The sequence below is a fragment of the Panthera onca genome, chromosome D3, assembly GCF_046562875.1.
Source record: "Panthera onca isolate mPanOnc1 chromosome D3, mPanOnc1 haplotype 2, whole genome shotgun sequence".
In the NCBI taxonomy this organism is placed as follows: Eukaryota; Metazoa; Chordata; class Mammalia; order Carnivora; family Felidae; genus Panthera; species Panthera onca.
This window is the reverse complement of record NC_138350.1, coordinates 56,943,997-56,971,288: the sequence shown is the minus strand read 5'-3', so window position 1 is coordinate 56,971,288 and position 27,292 is coordinate 56,943,997. Positions and strand designations below refer to the sequence as shown.

Here is a 27,292-nt window from a genome sequence, read left to right as displayed (position 1 = left end):
CTCCGTTCCTAGTTTCTAACATCCTCATGCTTGAGCAAGCCTGAACCCTCACTCATTCTGCTTCCCCTGCTCCCACCTTCCTCCAAGTTTGCCCCAACTCACTGCTCCTCTCAAGCCCCATGGCCACTGCCCTTCTTAGGCATGGTCAGCCCTCTCAGACTCAGAGATAGCAGCCCCTGTCTCTGTAGCCTCGACCCACTGGCTCCACTCATGGATAGATTAGAGCACCCCACCTGCTGCTTCAAAACTCTAACAGCCCCTGATGTCTCAGGATGAAGCATCACCTCCTCCCCAGGGCATTCAAGGCTCTCTGGGATCCAGCCCCATCCTGGCTCTTTTAATGCTCCCACCCAATGCCCCCCCCCCCCCTTCCCAGGCCCCAGGAGACACTCAGCCAGATCAAGCAGGGAAGGAGACACAGGCAAGAGTCTTTCCAGAGCCTATACCCCTAACCCTCCAGCTCAAACCTGGACCTGGGTTTCCAGGGGATGGGAAGGGGACCCATAGGGGAATCTCCCCTAAAGCCCAGGGCTTTGGAAACCTATAAACTTCCCATCCTGATAACCTGTCAACTTCAGGGACCTCCACACTGTTCCCCAACCAATGAGTGGGTAATTCACCTGATCCTGCAACTAGTGTTTACTGTGGCTCTGCCATAGTCAGGCCCCAGGTACCAAGGGGGACACAGCAATGAAGGGGACCTGGTTCTTGTTCCCAAGGAGCTGGCAGCCTAGCAGGAACAAGATGTGAGATGTAACATCAGTAAAACTTTAATATTCCTGACTTGGACCCCAATATCCCATCCCATTAGATAAGGACCCTCTTCAATGGTGACCTCTCTGGGACCACAGTGATTTCAGCTGATCCCAAATAGAGGTGCCCTAGGGCGAAGGGTACAGTGTTTTCAAGGAAATCAACTTTTTATCTTACGGACAAGATCTTACTAAGTCCAGATACACCCAGCCTAGGGCCATGCTGGGCTGTGAAACCTGAGATTTTGACAATGTGGACCCTATGTGTCATCTTAGAAATTAACACCATGTGTGGGGAGGCAAAGTTCATTGGACAGCCCCTCTTCCTGGGGCTGTAAGGTCTTGCCTGCTCTACATCCCAACCAAACCTCTAATCACCAGCCACGTTCAGCAAAACACACTTCAGAATACACAGATGATTAGAGTATAGAATACAGGTCGAGTTTGTTTTAAATTCAGGATTTGAGGCAAATGATCATTTTGAATTGCTCATGTCTAGATTTCTGATCAATCACACGCTGCTGGGTGTTATATCTTGTCATCACATATTGTCACTTCCCACTGGACCCACACGGTGGGGTTCACATAATGCTTTCATGAGTACCTTTTCAGTGGCTCATCAAAACCACCCTCTAAGGTAAGAGTTGTCATAACTGGCATTTTACCCTCAAGGATTAAATAACTTCCCAGTGACTAATTGGAACCCCAGCCAGTCTTCCCTAACTCAGCACTCTTGCCATATAAGGGTAACTGTTTTTAATTGTTCTAAAATTACAGGTCTTACCTTTTCCTTGTAAACACATCCTTGTGCAATCACTCGCTTCCAGAAGTAATAGTTAGTTAATTTCTAGTGGTCTAATACTCTTGCCAAGTTAAATTCCTTCCATGGACCCATGCAATTCTTTTCCCTTCTGGTAGGTCCTGGATTAATTACATTAAGGTACAGACCTTAATAGTCCCACTACCTCCTGACTTATATAGAATTGTTCATTCAAAGATAAAAACTGATGTTTATAGGACCAAATGCAGACCTTACACAAATTCTAGAACAGTTTTTCATAGATCAAACCCTTCACATTTAAGTAACTGGGAACAAAATTTTTTATACTTTCTATGGAAAGAACATAGGGAGATGAGACATTAAAAATATCACTTCTAATAAAATATTTACTTAGTAAATAGTGTGAAAGAAAATATTCTTGCCTTTGGACTGTATTATGTACAGAAAAATACTTTGGATTATGCTTTGTATTTCTTTTCCTTTAGTCATTCTTCATCAAACTGATTTCTTCCACCGGAGGGTAAAGCCATCGGCTTCCTTCTTATAAAACTCACCTTTCCAGCCTGGCCTCCTGCGGAGGTGAAAGAGATGACGTGGGGGTGGCGGGCACAGCAGATCCAGAAGGTCTTGAGTGATAAGAGGTGTTGCCAAAGCTGTTGTATCTAAACAGTCCAGAAATTTAAGGTAGGGAGCAGGGTGGAAGGAGAGAGAAATGAGTACAAGTCAGTAACTGAATAACACTTAGCAAACTATCTTCATTTTTGCAAGAAAAACAGGCTTAGAAATGCTAACACCATTAGTGCTTTTTCTCATTTCAAGAGAGTTACTAACTGCTTCATTTTATTTCTCATGAGAGAGGTTTCCCAAAGGCCAAAACCATTGGGCAGAGAGATTTACGACAAGGGGTTTAAATAAAACCTTCATATTTCCTTGTTTGTCCAATGTACGTTAAAATTCTTTGCTAACATAAAGAATCCCAATTATGTTCATTTGAATCTATGAAGATTCTTCTTGCCTCTCATGGCGGTACAATTAATGTTAAATCCACCAAAGATCTGTAGAAAATACCAAATGACTAGTTAAACAAACATCTTATTAAAAAGTCTGTTTTAGGTATTTCCAAATCAGTGTCATTCATTAAACGTAATCTCGTCACCTGCCCAGTGACCAAGGAGAAAATGTCCTCAGACCTGCTGGACTGGCCTGCTGGCTAGAGGTACGTGTGTTCACACTTTCATCCAATGCTGCTTTTGAACCCAAAGTACAGCCACCGGGTCTAAATGAGCCTTTATCATTTCCCAGTCATCTCTGACAAGTTTCCGGATGAGTAAAGTTCTAGAGTTTTCTTTCTGGTTTTCAGAATAGCTGTCCCTCAGCTTATTATCACTCAGTGTGTTCCCAGAAAACAAATTGTCACCTGAAGCCCTTGTGGCGGGGGTTGGGGGGGCAGACACTCATGATTAGTTACAGATGACACCCAATGATCTGCCTCTCAACCCACTCAGCTGCGAGTCAGGGCTGACTGCTTCTCCTAAACTGGTTGGGGACACTTGGGTGCATGAGACCCTATGGGTCACTATGCGATAAGTGCACAAAGACCTTCCTGCACACAATGAATCCAGTTCAAACTCCCATCAACAGAAAACAGCACTAAGCATTCTGGGAAGCACCTTAACTTCAAATGTGGATATCCTTTGACAGAGTAAGCCTCCTTTTGGAAAGCTAGCATAACCTTATGGTTATCTGTATACTGAATATGTCATTCATGGCAATACAGGAGCATTATTGAGCCCATGGCGAAAAAAACCTGGAAATTACCCAACCAGGTAACAACACAAGAATGGTTAAAACGTGTGATCCATAATCCGCGGAATATTATGCAATGAGTAAAAATGATGGCCAATTCTGTAAATGATAGTATAGAAAATGTTTATATACAGGCTGAAATAAAACATCAGAATATAATATTTATAGTTTGATTTCAACTGTACAAAAATATTCACAAAGGTCAAAAGCTATGTGTAGAAAAAAATCAGAAACAGGCTATTTTACAAAGTGGACTAGAGAGAGATATTTTCCATTTTCCCTCATAAATTATATCATTATAATGATAAATAAAACATTTTTATTACCCCAACTCTACCCTGTGCTGCTAAGTCTGGTCTGCTTAGCTATGGGTCTTATTATTTATTTGGCATCACAGGTCAGGCCTGTGTCACTACACAGGCATGCCACCAGGCAGAGGGAGACTCCGATCACACAGTTTCACGACATCATCCTCAGCCAACACATCACTCTCATGGGACATGGTTTCTGGGCATCCCTTTTCTTTTCTCTTTAAAAACCCAACATGCTACATGCCTAACAGGTTAACTGCTTCTCCATGTGAGGGTTGGACTGAGTTTTTAAGAGAGCTCCCAAACCACAGGGCATAGAGAAGGCAGAAAAGCAAAGGGTGAGAGGAACATACAAAGAAAGGAAGCAGTAGAGAAGGGAGAAAAAAACTCAGGAGCAAAGAAGAGGGAGAGAAGCGGGCAGAAAGCACTGTGACATGGGCAGGGAAGGAGGCTGCCGTCAAGAGCTTGGAGTCCTCAGGGAGACAGAGCCCCGGGGCCCAGACACCAGCCCTGTGTCACCCAGCTGCCTGGACCCTTGGCTTGTTATTCTCTGCAAGCATCTAAAACAACCCCCTTCTGACCCGAAGTGGACATCCTGTAGAATGTTTTAAGAGGGTTACGTTACCATAACTGAGTTTAAATGACATTATGGAAATAAAACCAAGCATGATGCATATTCCCCCTGCTTTGGTTTTTCTAATGGCTGAGCAATTAATTCAAATACCTCACAGTCTGTTCAATTTTGCTTCTCAATTTCAGCCAAACGAACTGGATCATACATCTCACTCGGTTCACTGTACTTTTTCCCGTTGGTTCTTTGTACTGACTAATCAGTTGGTGCCTGCTATAACCAGTTCCGCTGCACTCAACCACTGAGCAGTTACAGACCCCTTGAAAACCACAGTAAGTGAACATCAGAAAACTAATAGGTGCAAACAGTATTAATACAGCATTTGAATTCCTGTCAAATAATTAGAAATTGTAAGAATTTCTCAGTTAAATATAAGTCAAACCTTATTCACAAGCATGAGGCTGTTTTTGTAAATTTATGTGTATATTCATTCATTTATATGTTTCTCTTATTCCTGTCCCCTAGGACTGTAAGCAGTAGCAAAGACCAAGTGGAAAGGACCTGGATCCAGGAAAGCCCCATCAGAGGCTCTGAGACCATCACTAGAAAGTCCAGAATGACCATCATGGGCTAACACCACCCTGCTGGGGAAGATGAGGTTGCCAAGTTATTTTTATTCCTGTCAAATGTACAGCTCTTAACTTGTACACAGATACTGTTCTTGGAGAACATAAGAGCCATGTTGGACGCCCTCCATAAAAGTCATGTGAATGATCCAATAAGCCCGGAAGTTTAGACCTAGAAGAGACTCCTAGAGAACCTGTAGTTTGAAGGTACTCAAACTGGAGATCACACACTCCTGGAGGCATACAAAGCCATCCTGGAAACAAGAGGAAATGTGTCTTAGAGCCCCAAGTTCCATAGCTGATCTTTTCTTAAAAATGGGTCTGCCTGTGGCCACTGCTAGGGTCTCCAAGTTCTCTTCCCTGCCTCCCCTTCCACGATGGCCTTCCACTCTCAGGGGGAAAAAACAGCAACACCTTCACTGAGGCCGAATCAACGTGGGGCAATGCTTTGAGCTGAAAAACCTCCAGGGTGCCAGGCAAAGGAAGAGTGTAGGAAAGCCTCACTTCTGAGGGAATTCCTTAAGAAATACTGAGGAAGGGGCCCCTGGGTGGCTCAGCCAGTTAAGTGTCTGACTCCTGGTTTCAGTTCAGGTCATGATCTCACGTGAGTTCAAGCCCCATATCAGGCTCTGTTTTATATATATATATATAAAAGAAATACCGTGGAAGGAGACAGCACTGCTGTACCCAGGAGTAACCTCAGAGCAAGCCTCACATGTCATCTCTATCTACCTGCCCATCTACCTATGAATTGTGTTGAAATGATATTATGGAAATAAAACAAGCATAATGCATTTTCCCACTCCTTTGGTTTTGCAAATACCTGAGCAATTAATTCAAATACCCCCCAGTCTGTCCGGTTTTGCCTCTCAATTCTAGGAGTGAGATGGTTGTCACAGGGATGCATAAGTGCGTATTTGAATTGAAATATGACGTTGGACTTTTTCTGACAGAAATAAGGTCTCATTTGTCTGAGGACAGGCTTTGCCAATTAGGCATATATAGGTGTTTCCTAAAATTTAATCACTTAAATGTGAAACCCCAAGGTTTTCACAAAAATGAATTTATATATTTTTTTGATGTTTATTTATTTAGGTGTGCCCGGGGGGGCACAGTAGGTCAAGTGTCTTGACTTCAGTTCAGGTCACAATCTCATGGTTCATGAGTTCCAGCCCCACACTGGGCTATTGTCAGCACAGAGCCTGCTTTGGATCCTCTGTCTGTCCCTCCCCCACTTGTGCATGCATACATGCTCTCTCTCAAAAATAAACATTAAAAAAATACTTATTTTATTTGAGAGAGAGAGACAGAGAAAGCACAGGGGAGGGGAAGAGGGAGACAGGGAGAGGGAGAAGGAAAGGGGGAGGGGGAGGGGGAGGGGGAGGGGGAGGGGGGGAGAGAGAGAGAGAGAGAGAGAGAGAGAGAGAGAGAGAGAGAGAGAATCCCAAGCAGGTTCCTCACTATCAGTGAAGAGCCCAACACGGGGATCGATCTCATGAACCGTGAGATCATGACCCGAGAAGAAATCAGACACTTAACTGACTGAGCCACCCGGGGTGCCCTTTGACAAAAATGAATTTAAAGCATATGTACGACAGAAAGAGCACATCTTTTACAACTTTAAAGTCACAACAAAAAACTTCAGACAGGCTATTTAAAACTTTGAGGGAAGTTCGAAAATATTCTTAGGTTGTATGTGGGGAGAAAAGGTTGATGATCACAGTTCTAGATTAATTCTTCTTTTTATTAGATGGAACATCTGACACACAGCAACTGGTTCTATCAGTGGTGTGAAAGAGCCATTCTCCAGGTCTGTGTCCGATAAGCCTTCACCCAAGATAAGGCGTAACTTCTTACTGGACACCCAGGCAAAGGGTACCCCAGACACAGACTCTCTGGCAAAAGCATTTTGCTGACAAGGACTTGCCTCAAGAACCCTGGCAGGGAGAGGCCAGGGTTCGAGGTCTGGCATTTGGAGTTATCTGTAGATGACCCCAGAAAGGAAAGAGACAGACTCTCTAAAAGAGAGGCCTGTACAACGCACAGGTTAGGACCAGAAGCTGGGCCAGGATGCTTGGGGCAGAAACCACTCCCCACTTCCCTAGCTCTCTGTGCCTCAGTTTCCTCATGGTAAATAAGGGATAGTAATATAACCTACTTCTTAAGGGTTAAGTAATGCTTTGAAATGCTAATTTCATGGAAAGTACAGGGGCTGGCTCATAATAAATAAATGTTATCAATTATTATTACTCTAAGATGGGAGCAGCCACAAGTATGATCAATCATTGACTTTGAACAGTTGATTGTTCAAGATATTCAAACCCTTGATTGCCCATTCCCCGCTCTGTAGAGCTCCTAACCCAGGCAATAATAGTGTCGGGCAGGCACACAGGCATGGGACAAGCACCTGCTAAAAATTCCTCGTGCGGTTCCGATTTGCACACTGCCCTCCCTCTGCTCCCCTCTCCAATTGTTGTAAGAATTATTGCAGTGCTCACACTTCAACAATGTAATTGTGTTAATGGCTGTGAAAGGATTCCAAGGGCAACTGCCCTCTCGCAGGGAGCTATGAGCAATCTGTGAAAGAAATATGCATATATTAGAATAAAAACGGGCGCCTGGGTGGCTCGGTCGATTGTCTGACTTCAGCTCAGGTCATGTCTCACGGTTTGGGAGTTCGAGCCCCACGTCGGGTTCTGTGCTGACGGCTCAGAGCCTGGAGCCTGCTTCGGATTCTGTGTCTCCTCCTCTCTCAGCCCCGCCCCCACTCGCACTCTGTGTCTCTCAAAAAATAATTTTTTTTAAAAAAAAAGAATAAAAGGAGAAAGCTGGAGAAAAGAGAGAGAAAATAAAGACACCCACCTATTAGAAGAGAAAGACCGGAAGTTGTAAGGCTCAGAGACAGAGTATGTGCTCAAATGGAGAGAATCAGAGGGACTGTTAAAGGAAGGAAAATCCCACTCAAAACGCTGCATAGGAAGGGGGCAGAGCACTTCACTGTATTCGGTAGGTCAAACGAGATGCACCCCACACAGTTAGGTGTGAAATGCATAGATTTTGTCAGACCATGCATGTTTTTAAAAACCTTAGGTTTAAAAATCCATTTTTAGTAATTGTGTTATAACAGAAGAGCTCTTTGATTCAAACACACGGCAGTTTTCCTCTGCCTCCTGCCTAAATCCTGGTAATTGTTTAGTTAGTGGCCAGGGAGTTAGTTTACACCACCACCACCCTCTGCTCAGATTGGAATACACACACACACACACACACACACACACACACGCACAGCAGAGGACAAGCCAGTCAGTACAAGTAACACGTTGTCTCCTTCCCTGGATTAAGCTCACACGGGCCTCCAGGTGGCTGGATCTACCTGCTTTCCTTCTGGGCCTCAGCCTCCTTTTCCTTGGTGGGTAAGGGCGAATCCTCAAAGTCATAGGAGAAGAGGTGGAAGGGGCTGTGGGGCACATAGGGCAGCTTTTCTATGGTCGGTGATGCCTTCGGGGGGCCAGGCGCGGAGGAGGAGGGCCGGGAGGCAGAGGCAGGGGTCAGGGGTGGCAGCACGAGGGCAGGCCCAGAGGACCTGCTGCGCAAGGGGCCCCCCACTGCAGTGCTGGCTGGACATCGTTTTCCCTGGGAGGCGGCATTCGAAGCAGTGGGGAGAGCTGAGCTCTGGGGAGCAGCATCCTTTCCAGCAGGGCTCTGCTCAGAGGCAGGGCGAGCCTCTCTGCCGACCCAGCAGGGTGGAGGGCAAACGGGGAAGGAAAGGGAAGTGAAGGTTAGGAAAGAGAAAAAGACACACAAACCCCCCCACTACTGCTACGGCCACTTAACTTCAGAATCCAGCTATGTTTCTTGAGCTGCAGCATGAAAGCTGGCCGGCCAACAGAAGCTTTGGTTTGTTCAAAAATCCTGGCGCCCTGAGCTTGTCCATCTGGGAGGCAAGACTTGCTGAGCGCAAGGACACATCCTTGCAAACCAGTATGGCATCTGGGCATTTCGGAGGCTTTTGTGTGGAGAATTTAACAGAGCTCCTAAGGCTCTTCTTCAAAGGCTTCCCAAGCCTCCCCAGTTTCTCCCCAATGGTTGTGTTGGCACCTGAATTTCCACAATTTGAATTTCATTTCTTTCTCTTGGTCAAATCAAGGTTCTGTCCTCCTCCTAAAAAGCCCAGTCTTAAGGAAGAAGCATCCCCCAAGCCCCATACTTTAGGTCACGGCTTTCAGGTGCATTCTTGAAAGGAAGTATGGAAAAGGAAAAAGAAAAGAGATGCTAGTCTCTTGCCAGGAGTACCAAGAGCCAGCAAGGAGGGACTGGCATGATGAAGTCAAATTTTGCCCATTTCACACTTTTCCCACAACCTATCTCCACGACTAAGCCCATCTGGACTCCTTCAGGCAGCCCAATTCTGCCAGTTATAAAACTTTTCCACCTTCACAGGACTGGATTTGGACCACTTAGATATTTTGAAATACACCCTTATAACCTGAGCATCTCCGTTAAACTCTGCATTTTTCAAAACCACAGTCCCTCTCTCAGAGAACTGGACTCCTAGACGTGCCCATTGGGAATCGGATGGGAGCTGTTTTCTCTCCGAGCTCAGATTCAGAGTTCCCTCTATATAGAAGGGCAGGGACATACCAGTTGCCCTGGCTCGAGGGGAGAATGGGATGAGAACTCACTGCAGTCTCAGCCCAGGTCTGGCACACACACACACAGTGGGGACATGGGGTTGGCATACACAAAGCAGCAGGCAGCAGGCAGGGCAAGCTGTGAAGGACACCAACACAGCAGAAGTAAGCAGAATCTTTCTTGCCACTTTAAGGTCTGGTGGGATTATGCCAGGAAATAAATATATCCAGCTCAAAGTTAATGAGTGCCTTAGTAACTGTCAAGGTCAAGCTCCGGTATGCACAACTTTATTTCCTAAAACTGAAAAGCCTAACTGCAGTTTGTTCAAGGATGCCCTCCAGCATCAGGTCATAAAGAAAACAGACCTTTCAGGGGTGCCTGGGTGGCTCAGTTGGTTAAGTGTCCGACTTCGGCTCATGTCATGATCTTACAGATTGTGAGTTTGAGCCCTACCATCAGGCTCTGTGCTGACAGCTTGGAGCCTGGAGCCTGCTTCAGATTCTGTGTCTCTCTCTCTCTCTGCCCCTCCCCTGTTCGTGTGCCGTCTCTCTCAAAAATAAATATTAAAATTTTTTAAAAGACCTTTCAAAACAGTAAATAACCATCTACCTATGTAAATAACAATCCTATGTAAAGACAGCACATCAGGAGGGATGTTTTGAAGGTTACCCTTCAAAGTCAGATTCTTCTCTCTGGTCCTAGGTGCTGTCCCATGAGACTAGCCAAGGGGGGATGGGTTTGTGTAGGTGAGGCAGAACATGTACATTTAAACACATATGGAGCCATACCAGTGTATTACTGATTTCTACATGATTCCCTGTGGTTAATTTTCAACCTAAGGTGGGACTACCAACGAAACTTCCTCCCTTCCCAGAGCACCCCTAACTGAATACCATTCCCCTCAGGCATGGCAGCTCTAGATAGGCAAGGGGCTCTAATAGCAACCTTTCTTACCCCCCTCCCCCATTCTGACCTGTGTGGCTCACTCTTTGTGACCGGGCCATTCCTTCCCTCTCTCAGCACCCGCACCCTGCTGACTTCTTCCCAGACATTTATTTCCAAAGCAGGGAAACAATCACTAGTTTGTCAGATCACAGAAGATTCCATGGCCCCTGGGAATGGTGGGTGTCTCAGCACATCAAATGGCCACTTTAATGTGCACTGGTGGTCTGGACAGAGAGGTCAGGCGGCAAAGAATCACACCGACTTTGAAGTTGGTAAGAAAGAGGTTTCACCCTAATTTATCCAAGATCTCTTTGATTTTGCTTATTTGCAGAAAAACAGTAAAGGAGTCCATTTGCAGTGGTAATCAATTAAATGAAAAAACATTCGACTTTAGAATTACTTTTGAATACTAGAAAATGAGATTGCCTGCAATCAATTTTTATTTTTTATAAACACATCATTTGGGGAGAATATCTATAAAATTAAAAAATATCTGCAAGGTGCCTGTATCTGTTAACATTGTCTGAAGACAGAAAGCATGTATATTGGAAAGGTATGAGCAGAGGACAGTAAACTCCCTCAAAAGGCCGTAGAACCATGTTACTTATTCTGGGTATGAAAATAAATAACAGGAAAATTTTCTGGGCTGCACAGGATGAAAAAGTACTCCTGTCCACTTGGATAAAAAGCAGAGCTGCATCATTAACATCGTAGCTACCTGTGCCAGTTTAGCAAATATTACATTAGTAAAATTAGTAGGAAGAAGGAGACACATGGAATTATCCTTATTACAATGCTGGAAGAGTTAATAACATTTTCTGATCAGAGATGAACATCCTTCTAGTCACTGTCAATCTGACTAAGCCAAAGCACTAATGAGGGAGGGAGGAGCAGGGTGAGTTTTCCATAAAGCATCCTAAGGAAGGGAAAGTGTGGTTCTCTAATGAACACGTGCTCAGTTATTTCTACAAAACTAGTCGTCTGTGGCTCCGTGCTCAGGGTAAAGGTTTGCCGGTGGGAGCCAGTGAGGAAGGGAGACCTGAAAGGTGGCTGGCTGCAAACATCTATTAGGAAGGAACCTCGGGCTATTAGTGGGAGCCTGGGAGTGTCCAGGCTCGGTACCTGTCCTTGCCCTGACAGGGGGCATCATCCTCTCTCTCTTCCTCTGAATTGGGCTCCGTGACTGGTTGCTCTTCTTCCTCCTCCTCCTCCTCCTCCTCTTCCCTGAGACAAGGCAAGGCAAAGAGAAATGCACAGAGACAAGATGGAAAAGCGAGGTGAGTGTTACAAACGGGAAGATGAAACAAAAAACCAACCGGGCCAGCTGGCTGAGATGAAAAGGACACAGTCCGAGAGGAGAAAGGAGACAGTTCTGAGATGAGGAAATCTGAATGTGGGCAGAGATACAATAACCCGGCACAGGCCGAATTTCTTTGTCAAGTTGGCTGGCTGGCGCTGCCCTGCTCCCCCCACACACGGTTCCGAGCAGCTTCTGGCCTCGGGCAGGGCCCTACTGTGGTTTTCCTCCTCCACACGGAACCATGCAGGAGTGTCCTTGGGGATGTCCAGCTCCCGCAGAAGGCACAGAGTCCTCACCTCACCATGCTGGTTAGAAACCACTGAGGGTCAGGCCAATCTGGAACTCACCTTCATGGCAGGGTGGGGGTGGGGGGACACATGGTTTACAAGCCACTCCCTCACTCTCAGTGTACGTGGTGCAGGGCACGCTGATCCTGGGGGATGGACAGGTGGCCCAGGTGGAGTCACTACTGTCACCTCTGGGATTTCTCCTGGTGCCTCCAGCGATGAGTAACCGTGAGGGTGGCCTAAGTGCGGGGCCGCCTGCTGTTCCTGGTGGAGGAAGGCTGCCTGCAGCCGACCCATGACCCACGGAGAGCAGAGTGTGGGCCTGGGAGGCGGTACAGGTAGCAATCCCACGACAAGTTTAACCCTTGGATCTGGTACTGCTGAAGCTCCGCCCTCGCCTTTTGCTAACGGAAGATAGTAAATTCTCACTCTTGCTTAAGACAGTTTAATTTGGGTGTTGTCCTTGCAGCTACATGAGTACAGGCCTCGATAACCGAGTCACTACCCTCCTTTGGGCTCTAAGCCCTGTCAACACCTGACTCCTGTCATGGCCCACACGGAACACCTAGCCCAGGCCCCATGGACATATCAATCCGTTGCGTTCTTGAACTCCAGTAACCTTCACCTTTTGTCACTTCAGCCCCTCCCACCCTGGACCTCACCATCAAACAGAACCGGTCCACCTTGGAGATCTTACATCCAAACCTCCTCCCCCACCCCACCCCTCCATGACCACAAGCCCTCATTCACCCCCTAGCTCTCATTCACCTCCTGCCAGAGCTCCACTGTCATCTCCTCGCGGCCATCCTCTACCCTCTCAATGCTGCCAGCTCCTTCTTGCCCTCAGTCCTCCAGAATTCACCACTCCCCACCCCAGGCATCATTTTCCCAACATCTTCAACCCTTTTGCCCCCCACTGTCCTCTGCTTGTTTTCTCTTTTCACTGAAGTATAAAGTACACTCAGAAAAGTACACAAATCACTGAAGTTTCGCAAAATAAACACATCCATAAAACCAGCACTCCCCTAATGCTCCCTTCCTACTGCTTCCCTTCCCTCCCTCACTTCAGACAGCAGAGGTCAGTTAGCCTGGCCTGGTTTTCTTCTGTCTACAAGGAATCATACCATATCCAGCTTCTTTTGTTCAACGTAACACTTGGGAGACTCATCTACACTGTTATAGGTCATTGCAGACCATTCATTCTCATTGTTATATAACACTCCCTTGTATGAATAGAGCACAATATAGTTTACCCATTCTACTGCTGATGATAACCAGACACTTTTCAGTTTGGGGTTATTTTGAACAGGGCTATTACGAACATTGTAGCACAGGTCTTTAATAGAACACATGTACATATTACTACGCAGTATGTTATCTAGGAATGACATTTATTGGTCATATGATACGCTTGGATTCATCTTTATCAGGAACTGTTAAACAGTTTTTAAAAATGACCTGGTAGGGGCGCCTGGGTGGCCCAGTCAGTTAAGCGTCCGACTTTGGCTCAGGTCATGATCTCACGGTTTGTGGGTTCGAGCCCCGTGTGGGGCTCCGTGCTGACAGCTCACAGCCTGAAGCCTTTTTCTGATTGTGTGTCTCCCTCTCTCCCTGCCCCTCCCCTGTTCACGCTTTGTCTCTGTCTCAAGAAAAAATAAACATTAAAAAAAATTTTTTTAAATGACCTGGTAAATTTAAATTCCCATAAGTAGTACATGAATACGCTGCCTGCTCTACATCCTTGCCAAGATTTGGTGGTTTTTGTTTTTCTTTTTGAGTTTTGTCTGTTTCATTTTAGCCATCTAATCTGTGTGTAGCAACATCTCACTGTGATCCGAGTTTCCTTTCTCTGATGACTAGTGAAGCTGGGCACTTTTGTCATACTTTTCGGGATTCTCCATTCAGATATCCTCTTTTTGAAATATAAGTACTTCGCCCGTTGTTTTAAATCCAGGTTGTATTTTTATTTTTGATTTGTAGTTCTTTATATAATTTGGGGACAAGTCCTTCTGTCATACTTATGTGTTGCAAGAATCTTTTCCCTCCCTGTGGGTTGCCTTTGGACTCACTTCACGGTGTCATTTTTTTGTTTTTTTTGTTTTTTTTTAACGTTTATTCATTTTTGAGAGAGAGAGCGAGAGAGAGCACAAGCGAGCATGAGAGGGGAAGGGGCAGAGATAGAAGGGGACAGAGGATCCGAAGTGGGCTCTGAGCTGACAGCAGAGACCCAATGCAGGGATCGAACTCATGAACCATAAGATCATGACCTGAGCCAAAGTCAGAAGCTCAGGTGCACCTCATGGTGGGATTATTTATTTATTTTTTAAGTTTATTTATTTTTGACAGAGACAGAGACAGAATGCAAGTGGGTTAGGGACAGAGAGAGAGGGAGATACAGAATCAGAAGCAGGCTGCAGGCTCTGAGCTGTCAGCACAGAGCCCGATGTGGGACTCGAACTCACGAGCCGTGAGATCATGACCTGAGCCGAAGTCAGACGCTCAACCGACTGAGCCACCCAGGCGCCCCAGTCATGGTGTTTTTTTAATAAACAAAAATTCTTAATCTTAATGAAGTCCTACTTATCTTTTTTGATAGTTAGTACCCTTTGTGTCCTGGTTTAAATTGTTTTGCCTACACCAAGGTCTCAGAGATATTCCCCTATGTATCCCTCTAAGCTTATTACCAAACTGTCTCCTTTGGGCTCAACAGCTTCTGAGTCTGCACCAAACTGTCACATGACTTGTGTGTGCCATGGCTTTACTCTCATGAGTGGCAGGACACGACCAGGGCAGGCAGCACAATGACCTACTTGGAGGGCCCACTTCCAGAATGCCCTATGGTCAAAGCACTGGCCTTGCCCTCCTATCCAAATGGATGGAGAAGGAAATACTGCCTCACGGCATGCAGGAATTTCTATGCCTGATTTTAGTTTCAGACCGTGAAGAAATTAGTCAAACAGAATCTTTTATGCTGATCATATTTAAGATGAAGAATAAGTTCAGACACTTTTGCTTTTCCCCTCGCTGAATTTTCTCTTAAAGTAGAACTTAACTTTGTTTATATTTGTGCAGAAAGAATTCTGGGCCTTTGGCCCTTGTTTTTCAAATACCACTAGGGGTGTTTTGTTTTTAACTGATGGGGAGTTACTGCAGGGGACAGGTCTACTGTGAACCCAATAGGCACTTTCCTTTTTACAATAGTCTCAAACTGGAGGCCACGCTTTCCACGTTGGAAAAGACACTGAGAGGCCCACAGTCTGACCAATTCTGTAGGGCAGAGTTTTCTTCAAAGCCAACCTTACTTCCCAAATTTGGGTCTCAGGCTGATGTCACATTTCTTAGGCTTCAAAAACCAAACAACCAAACAACATAAACACAACCAAACAGGAGCACCTGGGTGGTTCAGTCAGTTGAGCATCTAAATTTGGCTCAGGTCATGATCTCACGGTTCCTTAGTTCACGACCCAAGTCGGGTTCTGTGCTGACAAGCAAAGAGCCTGGAGCCTGCTTTAGATTCTGTGTCTCCCTCTCTCCCTGCCCCTCCCCTACTTGCTCTCTGTCTCTGTCTCTCTAAAATAAATAAGCATTTTAAAAAAATTAAACAAACAGGACATTGAATGTTGCTGAGCCTTTCAAAAGTACAACAGAAACATTTAAAACAGTATTAAAGTATATTCTAGGACCAAAATACTATGGGTGAGGAAAAGTAAAGCCACAAATTCAGAGAAGGCATTTCAGTACACCTAACAGACATAAACTCATATCAAAAATATACAAAACATATTTTAAAAATAAAAACACAACTATAAAATTGTGCAAAACATATGATCATGGCCCATAAACATGTATGAAGAGATAGTTTAACCTATCAATCAGGACATATAAATTAAGACCACAATGAGATACCATCTTATCTCTGCTTGGAAAAATTAAGACGTCTGGAAACACCAAGCGCTGAAGAGACTATAGGTCGTCTGACTCACATATTGCTGACAGGAGTGTGCACTTAGGAAAAAGAACGTATATTTTTTATCATGTCAAGTTCAATTCCCGCACCATGAGCCAGCAGTGCCACTGCTTGATGGCACTACTATACCCCAGAGCAGTGCTTCTGACTAGGGTGATTCATCCCCCAGGGGACATTTGTCAATGGAGATCTTTTTAGTTGTCACGACTGGGGAGCAGGTGCTACTGTCTCCTGGCAGGTAGAGGCCAAGGATGCTGCGAAATATCTTGCAAACGTACAGGACCGTCCCCCGCGACAAAGAAAAATTCAGTCCAAAATGTCAGTACTGCCAAGGTTGAAAAACCCTCCCTAGAGATACTGACACACTCGTGCACCAAGATAGGAGTCTAAAAATATTCTCAGCAGCACTTTTTGTAATTGCCAAAAAATGGAAACAACCCAAATGCTCACTGGAGACAAAGACAATCAACAGGTTGCGGTATATTCCAAGCAGTGAAAATAGAGGACTGTTGACTTCACGTGACAATATGGATGAACAGGAGCTGCATAATATGGAGAAAAGAAGCGCAAAAAGGAACAATAAATATGACCTTCCTGAAAGTTCATAAAGGCAAAACTGTAGGGTGGGTTTAGTTACATGTTTGACACTACTACGAAACAACAAAAAACCTGATAACGATAGACAAGATTTCAGAGTGCGGGTTACCCGGGCACAGAGATGGGAAAGACGGAAGTGCATGGATGGATAGAAGTTATGGGAAACGCTCTGGGTTTTTAGCCAGGCCATAGTCTCATTGGTGTCCTTTATACCAATAAGTAAATTGTACACACAAATAAGCTAGAAGAGGGCCACACCTGGACCAGCAAATGATAAAGTACCATAAACCAAAAATTATGAATGATCCAACGCCATACACTTGTGATTTTTACAACAATTTTTTAAAGTTGTAGGTTCACAGTAAAATTGAGATGATGTAGAGATTTCCCATAAATAGGTAACAACAATTTTTTTCAAAAGCAAAAAATTTTAACTACAGGGCAAGAGGGCCCTCTCCCTTTATCCAACAAATATTTATTGAACACTTATTATGTGCAAGACTCTGGTTCCCACCCTTGGAGCTTACAGACCCATGGGGGGAAAGACATTGAACAACTAAATGTACCAAGAAGTATTCACCTGGGGAGTGGGGAGCTGACTGGCCGTGAAAGTGAGAATTCCACACAATGCTCTTGGGGTGAAACTCAGAAGGCCACGGAGGGACTGACCAGAGGACAAGAAGAACTTTTACACATGACATTGCCCTACTCAAGCCTTAGGATTCAGTCCAATTTACCCAGCCAATACTCTAACCCCCTCTACCATCTCTCCAACTTCATCTCCTACGCTCCCTTCCTGTACCTCCCTATTCCAGTCTTCATCAGTCTGTTGAGGTTTCCACCCAATGCCCACGGTATGTCAGCTTCAGGGCCCCTGCAGGAGCCACTTCCCTGACTACAATGACTCCTCCAGCTACTTTTCTGGGGGACCAGACCCCCAGGGACATCCAGGAAATATGTGCTGACTGTTGCTTCTTTGGCACCATGGACCTAGCATGACACTCAGCACAGAGGCACTTGCTAAGGGTGGTCAAAGAACAAGATTGACAAGAACAGGGGCACCTAGGTGGCTCAGTTGGTAAAGCATCTGACTTCGGCTCAGGTCATCTTGCAGTTTGTGAGTTCGAGCCCTGCGTCAGGCTCTGTGCTGACAGCTCAGAACCTGGAGCCTGCTTTCGACTCTGTGTCTCCCTCTCTCTCTGCCCCTTCCCTGCTCACGCTCTGTCTTTCGCTTTCAAAAGTAAACATTAAAAAAAAAAAAAAAAGATTGGCAAGAACAGAGATATAATCTCAGAGACCTCCCGCGTTGCAGAAGAGAAAGATGAGGTCCAGAGAGGGCAAGTTCACACAACTGGCCAAGAAGACCTCTAGTCTCCTGATATCCAGGCTAATGTCTTTTTTTTTTTAAGTTTATTTATTTATTTTGAGAGACAGAAGAGAGTGCAAGCAGGGGAGGGGCAGAGAGAGGGAGAGTGAGAATCTCAAGTAGGCTCTGCACTGTCAGCACAGAGCCCGATGCAGGGCTCGAACGCACGAACCATGAGATCATGACCTGAGCCGAAATCAAGAGTTGAAGCCTAACCGACTGAGCCACCCAGGCACCCCCCGCCTAAGGTCCTTCCTACCAGCCAGCTTACCCCCTGAAACCAAAGCAGAATCTCCACTGGTTTCATCGCTTTAGCATCACTGCACTATTCTTCCAAAGCAACTATTCTTCTCCTGCACTGTGCTCAATCCTCCCTCTTGCACGGCACAGACAACATGATACATGGCATACTAGAACAATGGACAAAGCTGCTTATGGGGCCCAGTTACCCCAGACCTGCCTGGTTGCCCTGAGGAGATCAGTGTCTTGACATAAGTATGACACTTGACATAGGTATGACATTTGAGGCAACTAATTGGAAAGCTCTGTCGGAAGGTTTAGATAAGATAAGAAGGTTTAGATAAGAAGGTTTAGATAAGAATGTTTAGATAAGGTTTATATGCTCCATTTAGTTCTGTAAAATGTACATGACTTATCAAAATTAGATGAAAAAGAATCTCTTAGAAATGTTTTGTTAAATTTATGACGGAGAAAGCGTCCCCTTGGGCTCCGTCCGCATCACTCTGTGTTAACAAATACTTAAACCAGTTTGAATTTAGCTTTGCGGTGACTCACAACACTTTCTGTTAACTTTAAGACTGTTTCTAGGTTACCAAGGGCCAAGATGAGATTTGAAAATTTCCAATTAGTGATCTTAATCAGTTAAGACACATATCTGACCAAGTGAAGCAGTGATTTCATTCAAAAATAGTTTTATTAGCCACTTAAAAAAAAAAAAAAAAAGCTTTCCTTAAAAGATTTTTGCCAGCCAAAAGAATGAAAAGACATTTAACTGAGCCCAGCTGTTGCTGATGTTTCCATGGTGAGAACCCAAAGTTAGACAGGAAAGTATTTATTGTCCCTGTAGCATGCAAAGTTTAGAAGGAGTATGAAGCACAGGCCATGGATACCGAATATACCTAAGAACTGGACCACTGGCCAGAATCTTCATGCATAAGCCATTATTTTGTTATTCTGCTTTATTTTTTTTAAGTTTATTTTGAGAGAGATAGCCTGCACAGGAGGGGCAGAGAGAGAGGGGGAGAGAGAGAGAGAGAGAGAGAATTCCAATCAGGCTCTCCAGTGTCAGTGCAAGGAGCCTGATGTGGGGCTCAAACTTACAAGTCATGAGATCATGACCTGAGCCGAAATCAACAGTTGGACGCTTAACCGACTGAGCCACCCAGGTGCCCCTTGTTACTGTTTCAGAATAAAATACTAATGGATCCAACACACTCTTTCTGCTGAAAACAGTTTAATATAACAGAATTCCAGTCTGTAGAGTATAAACAACAATAGGAAAAAATGCATTAGCTAAGTTGCAACCAATTCAGGTGTAAAGCAAATCAATTCAATGATACCTATAGGCAGTGAGGTGCCTCACTACTTTATGCGGACTTTGATTTTATGTTAAAAAAAAAAAAAACCTTTATTCTAAGCCACAGATACTAGTAAACTCTGTTAAATGTCCCTTAGAAGTCTAGGAGAGAAGTGAAACCAGGATAAAGGGAGAATGGAATTCTCTATGAACTTTTGAAAACAGAAGAGACGCCAAGTCCCAGGCTGAGGTTTCAAGATGGCTGCCTCCAGAGGTGAAAACAGCCCTGCCCTGGGTCTGGCTTGGCTTCCTACTTATCTCACCCATACAATAAAGTGGAAAAGCAGAAAGGGAGCCCCCAGCTCTGGCAGCCTGTGAAAGCTGAAGACACATAATCGTGTGGCCATGAGACAAGTTCTCCCGTTTCCAGAAGTTACGCCACTACTAGTCTCATATGTGTTTACTGGTTAAGCTTAATTTTAAATATTTCAAGTAATGGCCCCTCTCACACACACATTCTGTGTCATGTTTTTCACAAACGGGAAGAGAAGTATACTGAAGAGTAAAAAACCTTTAGTTATCAATCAGGGCAACAGGATGTGTGTGTGTCTTTGAGAAGCACATCCCAAATGTAATCACCATAAGGAAGCCAATGTGTTTCAGAGTTTGTGTGCAGTAATAACTTTCTAACTCATGACTCAGTTTGATTCTAGAATTCTAATGGCCTTTTCACATGCTTTGGACTTGAACCCACCAGAGTCAACTCTTAATATGGCAATAAAGTACACATAATTGACATCTGGAGATAAACCTCAAATCTTATATTTCAGCCAGGGTTTTTCTCAACAACCTCATCTTCTATTTTCTACCCCCTCAAGTCATGCCTCCAAATTACCAAGAGTAACCACATGACCTTGTCTGGGTAGCATTCGCTTTCCACTTCACTGGCAGTCTGCTGGTGAAGATGCCAATGAAGAATGAATTGTACAAAAAGGAGGTAATAAGAAGAGAAAAAAAGAACAGCAAAGGGCCAGAATTACCTACAAAGATTATTGCCAAAGGAACTGGGCACGTGCCACCAGTCCACACGTTACCCTGCATAATCACACAGTTTCCACAATGTTCCGGTTTGGGGTGCAGCCTGGTCCAAGAGGGAGGTCCAGCCCGCAGTGATGACCACTGAGTCTTCCTCTACTGTGGGCCTCAAATTCTCCACGGCAGAAAGAAACCTCAGCCTAGTGATCCTCACCCTTGAGATACATTATTTTAAAATGTTAGTGCTCAGGTCCCACCTTCAGAAATTGTATTCAACTAGTTTGAGGTGTAGCCTGACCATAGGTAATTTTCAGTGCTGCACACGGTTGAGAACCACTGCCTTAGTCCAAGGTACCAATGTTTTTCAGTAGTTCTGCATCAACGGCTACCACCCAGGGTCCCAGGGGCCACTTTTCCTCACCTCCAATCAGATCCCCACCAGGAAGACAAGCATCTCTTCAGATGTGCGTGGCTAAGCTTTACATGCCAAATAACCACCAGACTCTGTGCTTTGGTTTCCAAGATCCTCATGACTTCACCTGTTTTCTCTGCAACCTCATCTCTGTGTCACCTCTCTGTCCCCATCCACACTCTATAATCTTGTCTCCTGAGACTCCTGTTCACTACCCGGGGCCATCAACCTCTTTCCTCACTTTGCCCTGTGAACGTGGCATTCCCTCGGCCCAGTGAGTTCTTCTTAACCTTGAAAATACAGCCTAAATGCCAGAAGAGACATCTTGGATGACCTTCATCCTACTATCCTTCTTTCTAAAGAACCTTTTAAAATTAATATGCAATTACAGGAATATCGGCTTCCTTCAAAAAGTCGAATATTACCGGGGAGCCTGGGTGGCTCAGTCGGTTAAGCCTCCAACTTCAGCTCAGGTCATGATCTCGCAGTTTGCCAGGTTGAGCCCCACATCGGGCTCTGTGCTGACAGCTCAGAGTCTGGAGCCTGCTTCGGATTCTGTGTCTCCCTCTCCCTTTCTGCCTCTCCCCAGCTCATGCTCTCTCTCAAAAATAAACATTTTTTATTTTTAAAAAAAAAGGAGAATATTACTGATAAAAATGAAGTCCCCTTGGATCAGAGATAACCACTGCTACAAATCAGGTGAGAAAATAACCAGGTTAAAAAATTTTTAACATATATTATACTACAATCTTTTTATACAGCAACTGACATAACAAGTGGGTTTGTACTTCTGAGATGGTACATTTCCTGTAACCGCTGGCTGCATCCCATAATCTGTTTAGTCCATGTGGCACTTACCTAGCCGTTTCCCCAGCTCTTTGCCCTTATAACTGCTCTTCCTGTCCATAACCTTGTGTCCTTCTGCAAGTTCTCCTCAAGGGTATATCCCCATACCCCTGAGACCCTCCATCACACAGCCCTGTTTACTTCCTTCAAAAGCCCTCTTCCCAAGCTGCACACATTTACTTGCTGCAATAATTACGCGTGCACCGTCCGAGGCCTCAGAAGGGTCATTTGTACCATTTCGGCTCAGAACCAGGAAGGTGGCAGGCACAAGAACATACGAGCTGAGTGAAGAATGCATCAATATGATTCTTCTTTCCTTTAGCCCATCAACTAGTATTTCTGCCACAAACTCAAGGCAGTAATAGTAATATCATAAAATTTCAATACTAAGAAGTCGGTTAATGTAAGGCTACCCTGAAATGACTTGCTCAGTACTGGGGATTTCTCTCCTAGAGGCGTGGTGGCTTGCTCATTTCCTTACAGACATGAGCTATTATGATGTGGACCCAAGTCCCAGCCATTTTTTTTTTTCTACAAACACAAAGCTACCTCATCTTGGTTTCATGTTTTTTTCTCCACTTCATGATCAAAATTATTTACCTTTCTATTTGGAAGAGCATTTTACAAAGCTTGTCACAGGTGAAAAAAAAGTTTTTAAGTATCTTCTCAAGTCTAGGAAGTCAGTATTTGTTTCAGTTTGGAGGCTTGGCACGGACAGAGTCACAATACCCTCTGTCCCACTCATACTCTGCCCTGTCCCGAGACCTCTGGGAGACAGATACCTGCACGCAGCAGGCCCTGACTGACCACTTCCCCGTGGGGGCCCATCTCTAGCCATTTTTAGTCTCATGTTTATAAAATCAGAACCACACAGTTGGGGGGGGGGGGGAACTCTCAGGAATGGAACTGTTTTTCTGGGGCAATGTGAATACCGTAGTTGAATATTCCTGAAGTGTGATATAATTGTCTCTGAATTCCTGAGTTAATGTGTCTTTGGGAAGCATGCTCTATCACAATCATCAAAAGGCATTTGGGCTGCAGATACCTGTCCCAGATGTGCCCAGGCTTCCTTGAATTCTCCAGGGCACTCTCAGAAGACAAGGCTGGCTTCCCTCTTGGCTAAGCCTCCCTGGGATCCCTCCAAGGAAAGCAGGCTGGAGGGTGGAGTGTGGGGGGTGGGGGGTGGTGGGGGAGTAAAATTCACTCATTTACTCTTTTTATTTAACATACTCTAGGGGCGCCTGGGTGGCTCAGGCGGTTGAGCATCCAACTTCAGCTCAGGTCATTATCTCACAGTTTGTGGGTTCGAACCCCGCATCAGGCTCTGTGCTGACAGCTCAGAGCCTGGAGCCTACTTCAGATTCTGTGTCTCCCTCTCTCTCTCTCTCTCTCTGCCCCTCCCCCACTCCTGCTCTGTCCCTGTCTCTCAAAAATAAATAAATGTTAAAAAAAATTAACATACTCTATGCGGGGCATTCTCATGCTAAGCACTTGACCTGGCTTACTCCTTGAATTCTCACAGGGGCTTCTGACGTTGGTACTGTTATTGGATGAGGATCTGAGGCACAGAGTGGGTAAGGAGTTTCCCCAGAGTCACACAGCTAGTAAGCCAGGATCTGAACCCAAGCAAGTAGTCCAACTCTAGCATCTAAGCTCCTAACCACTATGCTACTTCTGCTATGATAATTTCTTTGTGGCTGGGGGGTGGGAAGCGTCTTCTAGGTAAGGACAGGAAGAAGTCACTAATCCTTCCTTCTTCCAGATTCTTTCCTGAACATCCACGGTTTTCCTACTGAATTCATGAGCAATGGTGTGCCTACCAGCTCTCAGTCCTTGCCCATCTCACCAAGGCCCCTTCCCACCAGGAGGTTCAATGACACCTTGACATAGGGCACAATGAGACATATTTGGACCATAACTACATGAGACATATTTGGGCCATGACTACAGCCCATGTTAATTTTGGTCAGTTTCTGAGCTGTAAAAATAATCTCACTTAGAAATAAATATTTTTTCAGCATGAATACAATGCTCCTGAGATCATAGTCAGCATGTTGAGCACGTGCTGTGAGACAAGAATGACATCAGGCCAGGTCTCTCTTTCCTTGGGCCTTCCCTCTTCAATTTCCAAAGCCTATTCCCAAAAGGCTCTCTTGCAAAACGAGACCAGCCTCACTTCTGGCTGCTCTTTCTTTTCTGCCATGTCAGATTTGGCCTCTTCAAGCTACATTTTCAGGGTTTTATCTCCCTGTTCGTTCAACCTTTATCAATGCAGAAATACCACCAAGCTTCTTCCCCAGACTCTTGTCAAGCAGAGGCAATCGCGTTCCTCCTTGCACGACTGGATTCAAACAGCTCCCTCGCTAATCATTAGAACACCCCTGCTCCATTTCCAAAGGGATCCTGGGAATTGCACGAGACAGACACTCACTCTTTGGAGGGGCCACCCACACCCACACCTGCATGGACTACCAAGGAAAATCCAGCTCCGCTAGAAAGGGCTTTGAACATTCAGAACATGGATGGGTAGGTGTGCATTATAGGAAACATGGCATATGTGTAGGTCAAGGGGAAGCAGGCTTGACACTGAAAGAAAATTCCCAAAGCAAGTCAGAGATTTAACGAGACACAAGGACCTTTCCTTCTCTTTGAAATGTACTCACTATGGCTCCCACAGTAAAGACTGTCTCTTCCTGAAACATCGCACCATGGTGGCCCACTCTAGCTTGAAAAATATTCACCCTTGAGAACAACCAATTTCAAGGTTCATTGACTTGAACTTCTTGGCACCAGCACTTCACTAGATGCTGATTCTACACGTTGTTTTCCAGGGCTAGATAACCAGCCACTGCCACGCTCACTTGCTCTTCCCCTGGGTTATGGCGTCTCAGTCCAGACTTCAACTGTCACCTACACGTACTCGAGTTCCAGAAGCGTCTACCCAACTGACTTGTGACGACCCACTGACACACTTAATGCCCAAAGCTTGCGAAGTGGCCTGACAGCCACCTCATGATGCTGGACCACTGGCTGCCTGGGAATCCCCCACAACCCTTCTTCTCACCACAAAATGCACTCGCCATCCTGCAAACAACATCCTCCCTGAGTCTCCTCACCTGCTCCTACTTGCCACTCTCCTGGTCACGGCCTGAGCCAGGCCCTCTCCTGACCTGTTGGCATAGCCTCACCCATCTCTCTGTTTGCCATCTTCTCTCCACTCCTCAGAGTGGTCTCACTGGAACACAACCCTGATCACACATCACTTAAAATTCATCAGTAGCTATGTTCAGTGTTAAAGATAAAATATTGCCAGTTTCTTCAGAACCTAGAAAGATCCCCAAATTCAGTGTGGCAAAGTTCCAAATATATACAGATACTGGTCGAATCACTATGTTGGGCACACGGAAATAATATAATAGAGTATGTCAATTATACTTCAATTTAAAAAAAAGCAGCAAAGGGGGTATATGTGTGGCTCAGTCCATTGATCATCTGACTCTTGAGTTTAGCTCAGGTCATGATCTCGTGGTTTGTGGGATTGAGTCCCGCATCAGGCTCTGTGCTGAGCATAGTGCCTGCTTGGGATTCTCTCCCTTCCTGTTTGACCCCTCCCCCAAATATTTTTTTTTTTTTTTTTAAGTTTAAAAAAGCAGCAAAATCCAGGGGCACCTGGGTGGCTCAGTCGGTTAAGGGTCTGACTTCAGCTCAGGTTATGATCTCGCAGTCCCTGAGTTCGAACCCTGCATCGGGCTCTGTACTGACAGCTCAGAGCTTGGATTGTGCTTCGGATTCTGTGTCTCCCTCTCTCTCTGCCCCTCCCCAACTCACACGTGCTCACTCTCTCTCTCTCTCAAAAGCAAACATACATAAAAAAAAAAAAAAAAAAAAACAAACTTAAATTTAAAAACCAGCAAACTCCAAATCCCCAAGGAATCTGCAATCTAGTCACAGTGACATTTTGAGAAACCAGAGATCCGGCAGATCCTGCCCCAGAAACCAGAAGGAGCTTTGCAAAGCTGCTTCTTCCTCAGGCCTCAATGATGCTGCCTTTTCCTGTAGTTTCTCCCAGTTTCAAGCTCACGCCCCTTGGCCCCCAGGGCTCTCCCCTCCTACCACCCCTTACTATTCAACACTCAGGAAACCAGAAAGAGCCTTCTGGACACTAAATGGTAAATACTGAATGGCTGGCTGTATTCCAGTCGTACCTACCTCACAAGGTCACATCCCTTTTGTTGGTGAAGCCCGTTTATAACAAATCATTTGCCTCAGATAAATCTTCCTAGGTAGCCACTTGCCGCTCACGGTACCAGTGGTTGTTAACCTGGCTGTTGTGAAATCCTCTAGCATGTTTATGCCAGTGCATAAAATCTTCTCTCCAGCTCACGTCCATATTTATTTAACAATTACCTTCTTTAAAAAGACAACATCCAGGAAAGCTCCAGGGCATGGAGTGACTGTGGTAAAAACACTGAGCTAAGCACACGTTTGTGCTGCTTCTCATTCCTCACCCACCGCCCTAGTAAGGAGGTACTATCATCCTGAGCTTCCAGGGGAGAAGACTGAGGCCAAGCCCAGAGAGGAAGCATAGTCTGTGGCTGTGAAGACTGAGCGGGTGCTCTCGACCGCCTCAGCCACTGCTCCTCTAAACCGCACTTGGCCAAAGCCACCCCCAGGACCCAGGACTGTGCGAGTCACAGAGTTGTAGATGTTGCAGGTTAACACCAATTACACAACACCTACTTGCCTCAAGTGTTTTGTCTGAGGATCATTGCCGTTGCTAACTGTTTCCAAGAAGGAGCTAGGACTACTCTGCTATTTCGGCTACAAACCCTCCAACTAACTGGCCAAAGAACTCTGTGACCTCTGGCAATGAAGTCCTGTGGACAAGGCGTGAGACAGACCACAGAGCAACACGCTGCCCTAAACTCAGCATCCAAACACGCCTCTTCCCGTCGAAATCTCAGAAGATGAGCTCACCCACCCTGCATGTTTCCATAATTAGGCTCCCCCTTTGCTCACTGGTTCCTGTGGCTGATGGACAGGCGCCAATACCCCTTCCTACTTCTGCAGGAAAACAGAAAACAACTCCTGCTCCAATTGCCTCCCTCCAGTTCCCACTCTGAGGCCCAGCCTCAAGACTTGGCTCTCCTCTTCCCACCACCCACTGGGCCACTAACAGGGCCTCACATCAGGCATGAGCCCCAAAAAGGTGAGGACAGCCTCGTCTCCGATAGTTGTTAACTCTGGCTTCCTCTCAACCAGATGACCTCTATCACCAAGATAACGGCTGCTTAGTTACACGATTAACAAGGAAGGCTTGTTCCATGGTTGTAGTTATTGCTCTGAACGTTTCAGAACTCTTTAGGAACTGTCTTGTCTTCAGTGCCAATTTTTGAGAAAAACAAGCCAATCAGTATGATTATCTCAGGATCACAATCTAACAGTGACTGTAAACAATACAGCTGATTAGGACTACCAAGTCACAGTAAATATTTGCTCTGCATGATTTTCTGTCTTTTCA

The 27,292-nt window shown here is 45.3% G+C and overlaps 1 protein-coding gene across 8 annotated transcripts in view; it reads right to left on the bottom strand.

Annotated features, from left to right (window-relative positions):
• Positions 1 to 27,292, bottom strand: part of FHOD3 (formin homology 2 domain containing 3) — a 468,838-nt gene that overhangs the window by 113,894 nt on the left and 327,652 nt on the right. For 5 of the 8 annotated variants that reach the window (XM_060613641.3, XM_060613642.3, XM_060613644.3 and 2 more), the window contains 4 exons: positions 11,547 to 11,648; positions 8,221 to 8,574; positions 7,710 to 7,784; positions 2,088 to 2,195 (listed from right to left, as the gene is read on the bottom strand). In XM_060613641.3, the coding sequence (XP_060469624.2) occupies positions 2,088 to 2,195; positions 7,710 to 7,784; positions 8,221 to 8,574; positions 11,547 to 11,648 (639 nt within the window). The remainder of the gene's footprint in view (positions 1 to 2,087; positions 2,196 to 7,709; positions 7,785 to 8,220; positions 8,575 to 11,546; positions 11,649 to 27,292) is intronic. The other 3 variants (XM_060613650.3, XM_060613646.3, XM_060613647.3) reach the window with 1 other exon arrangement.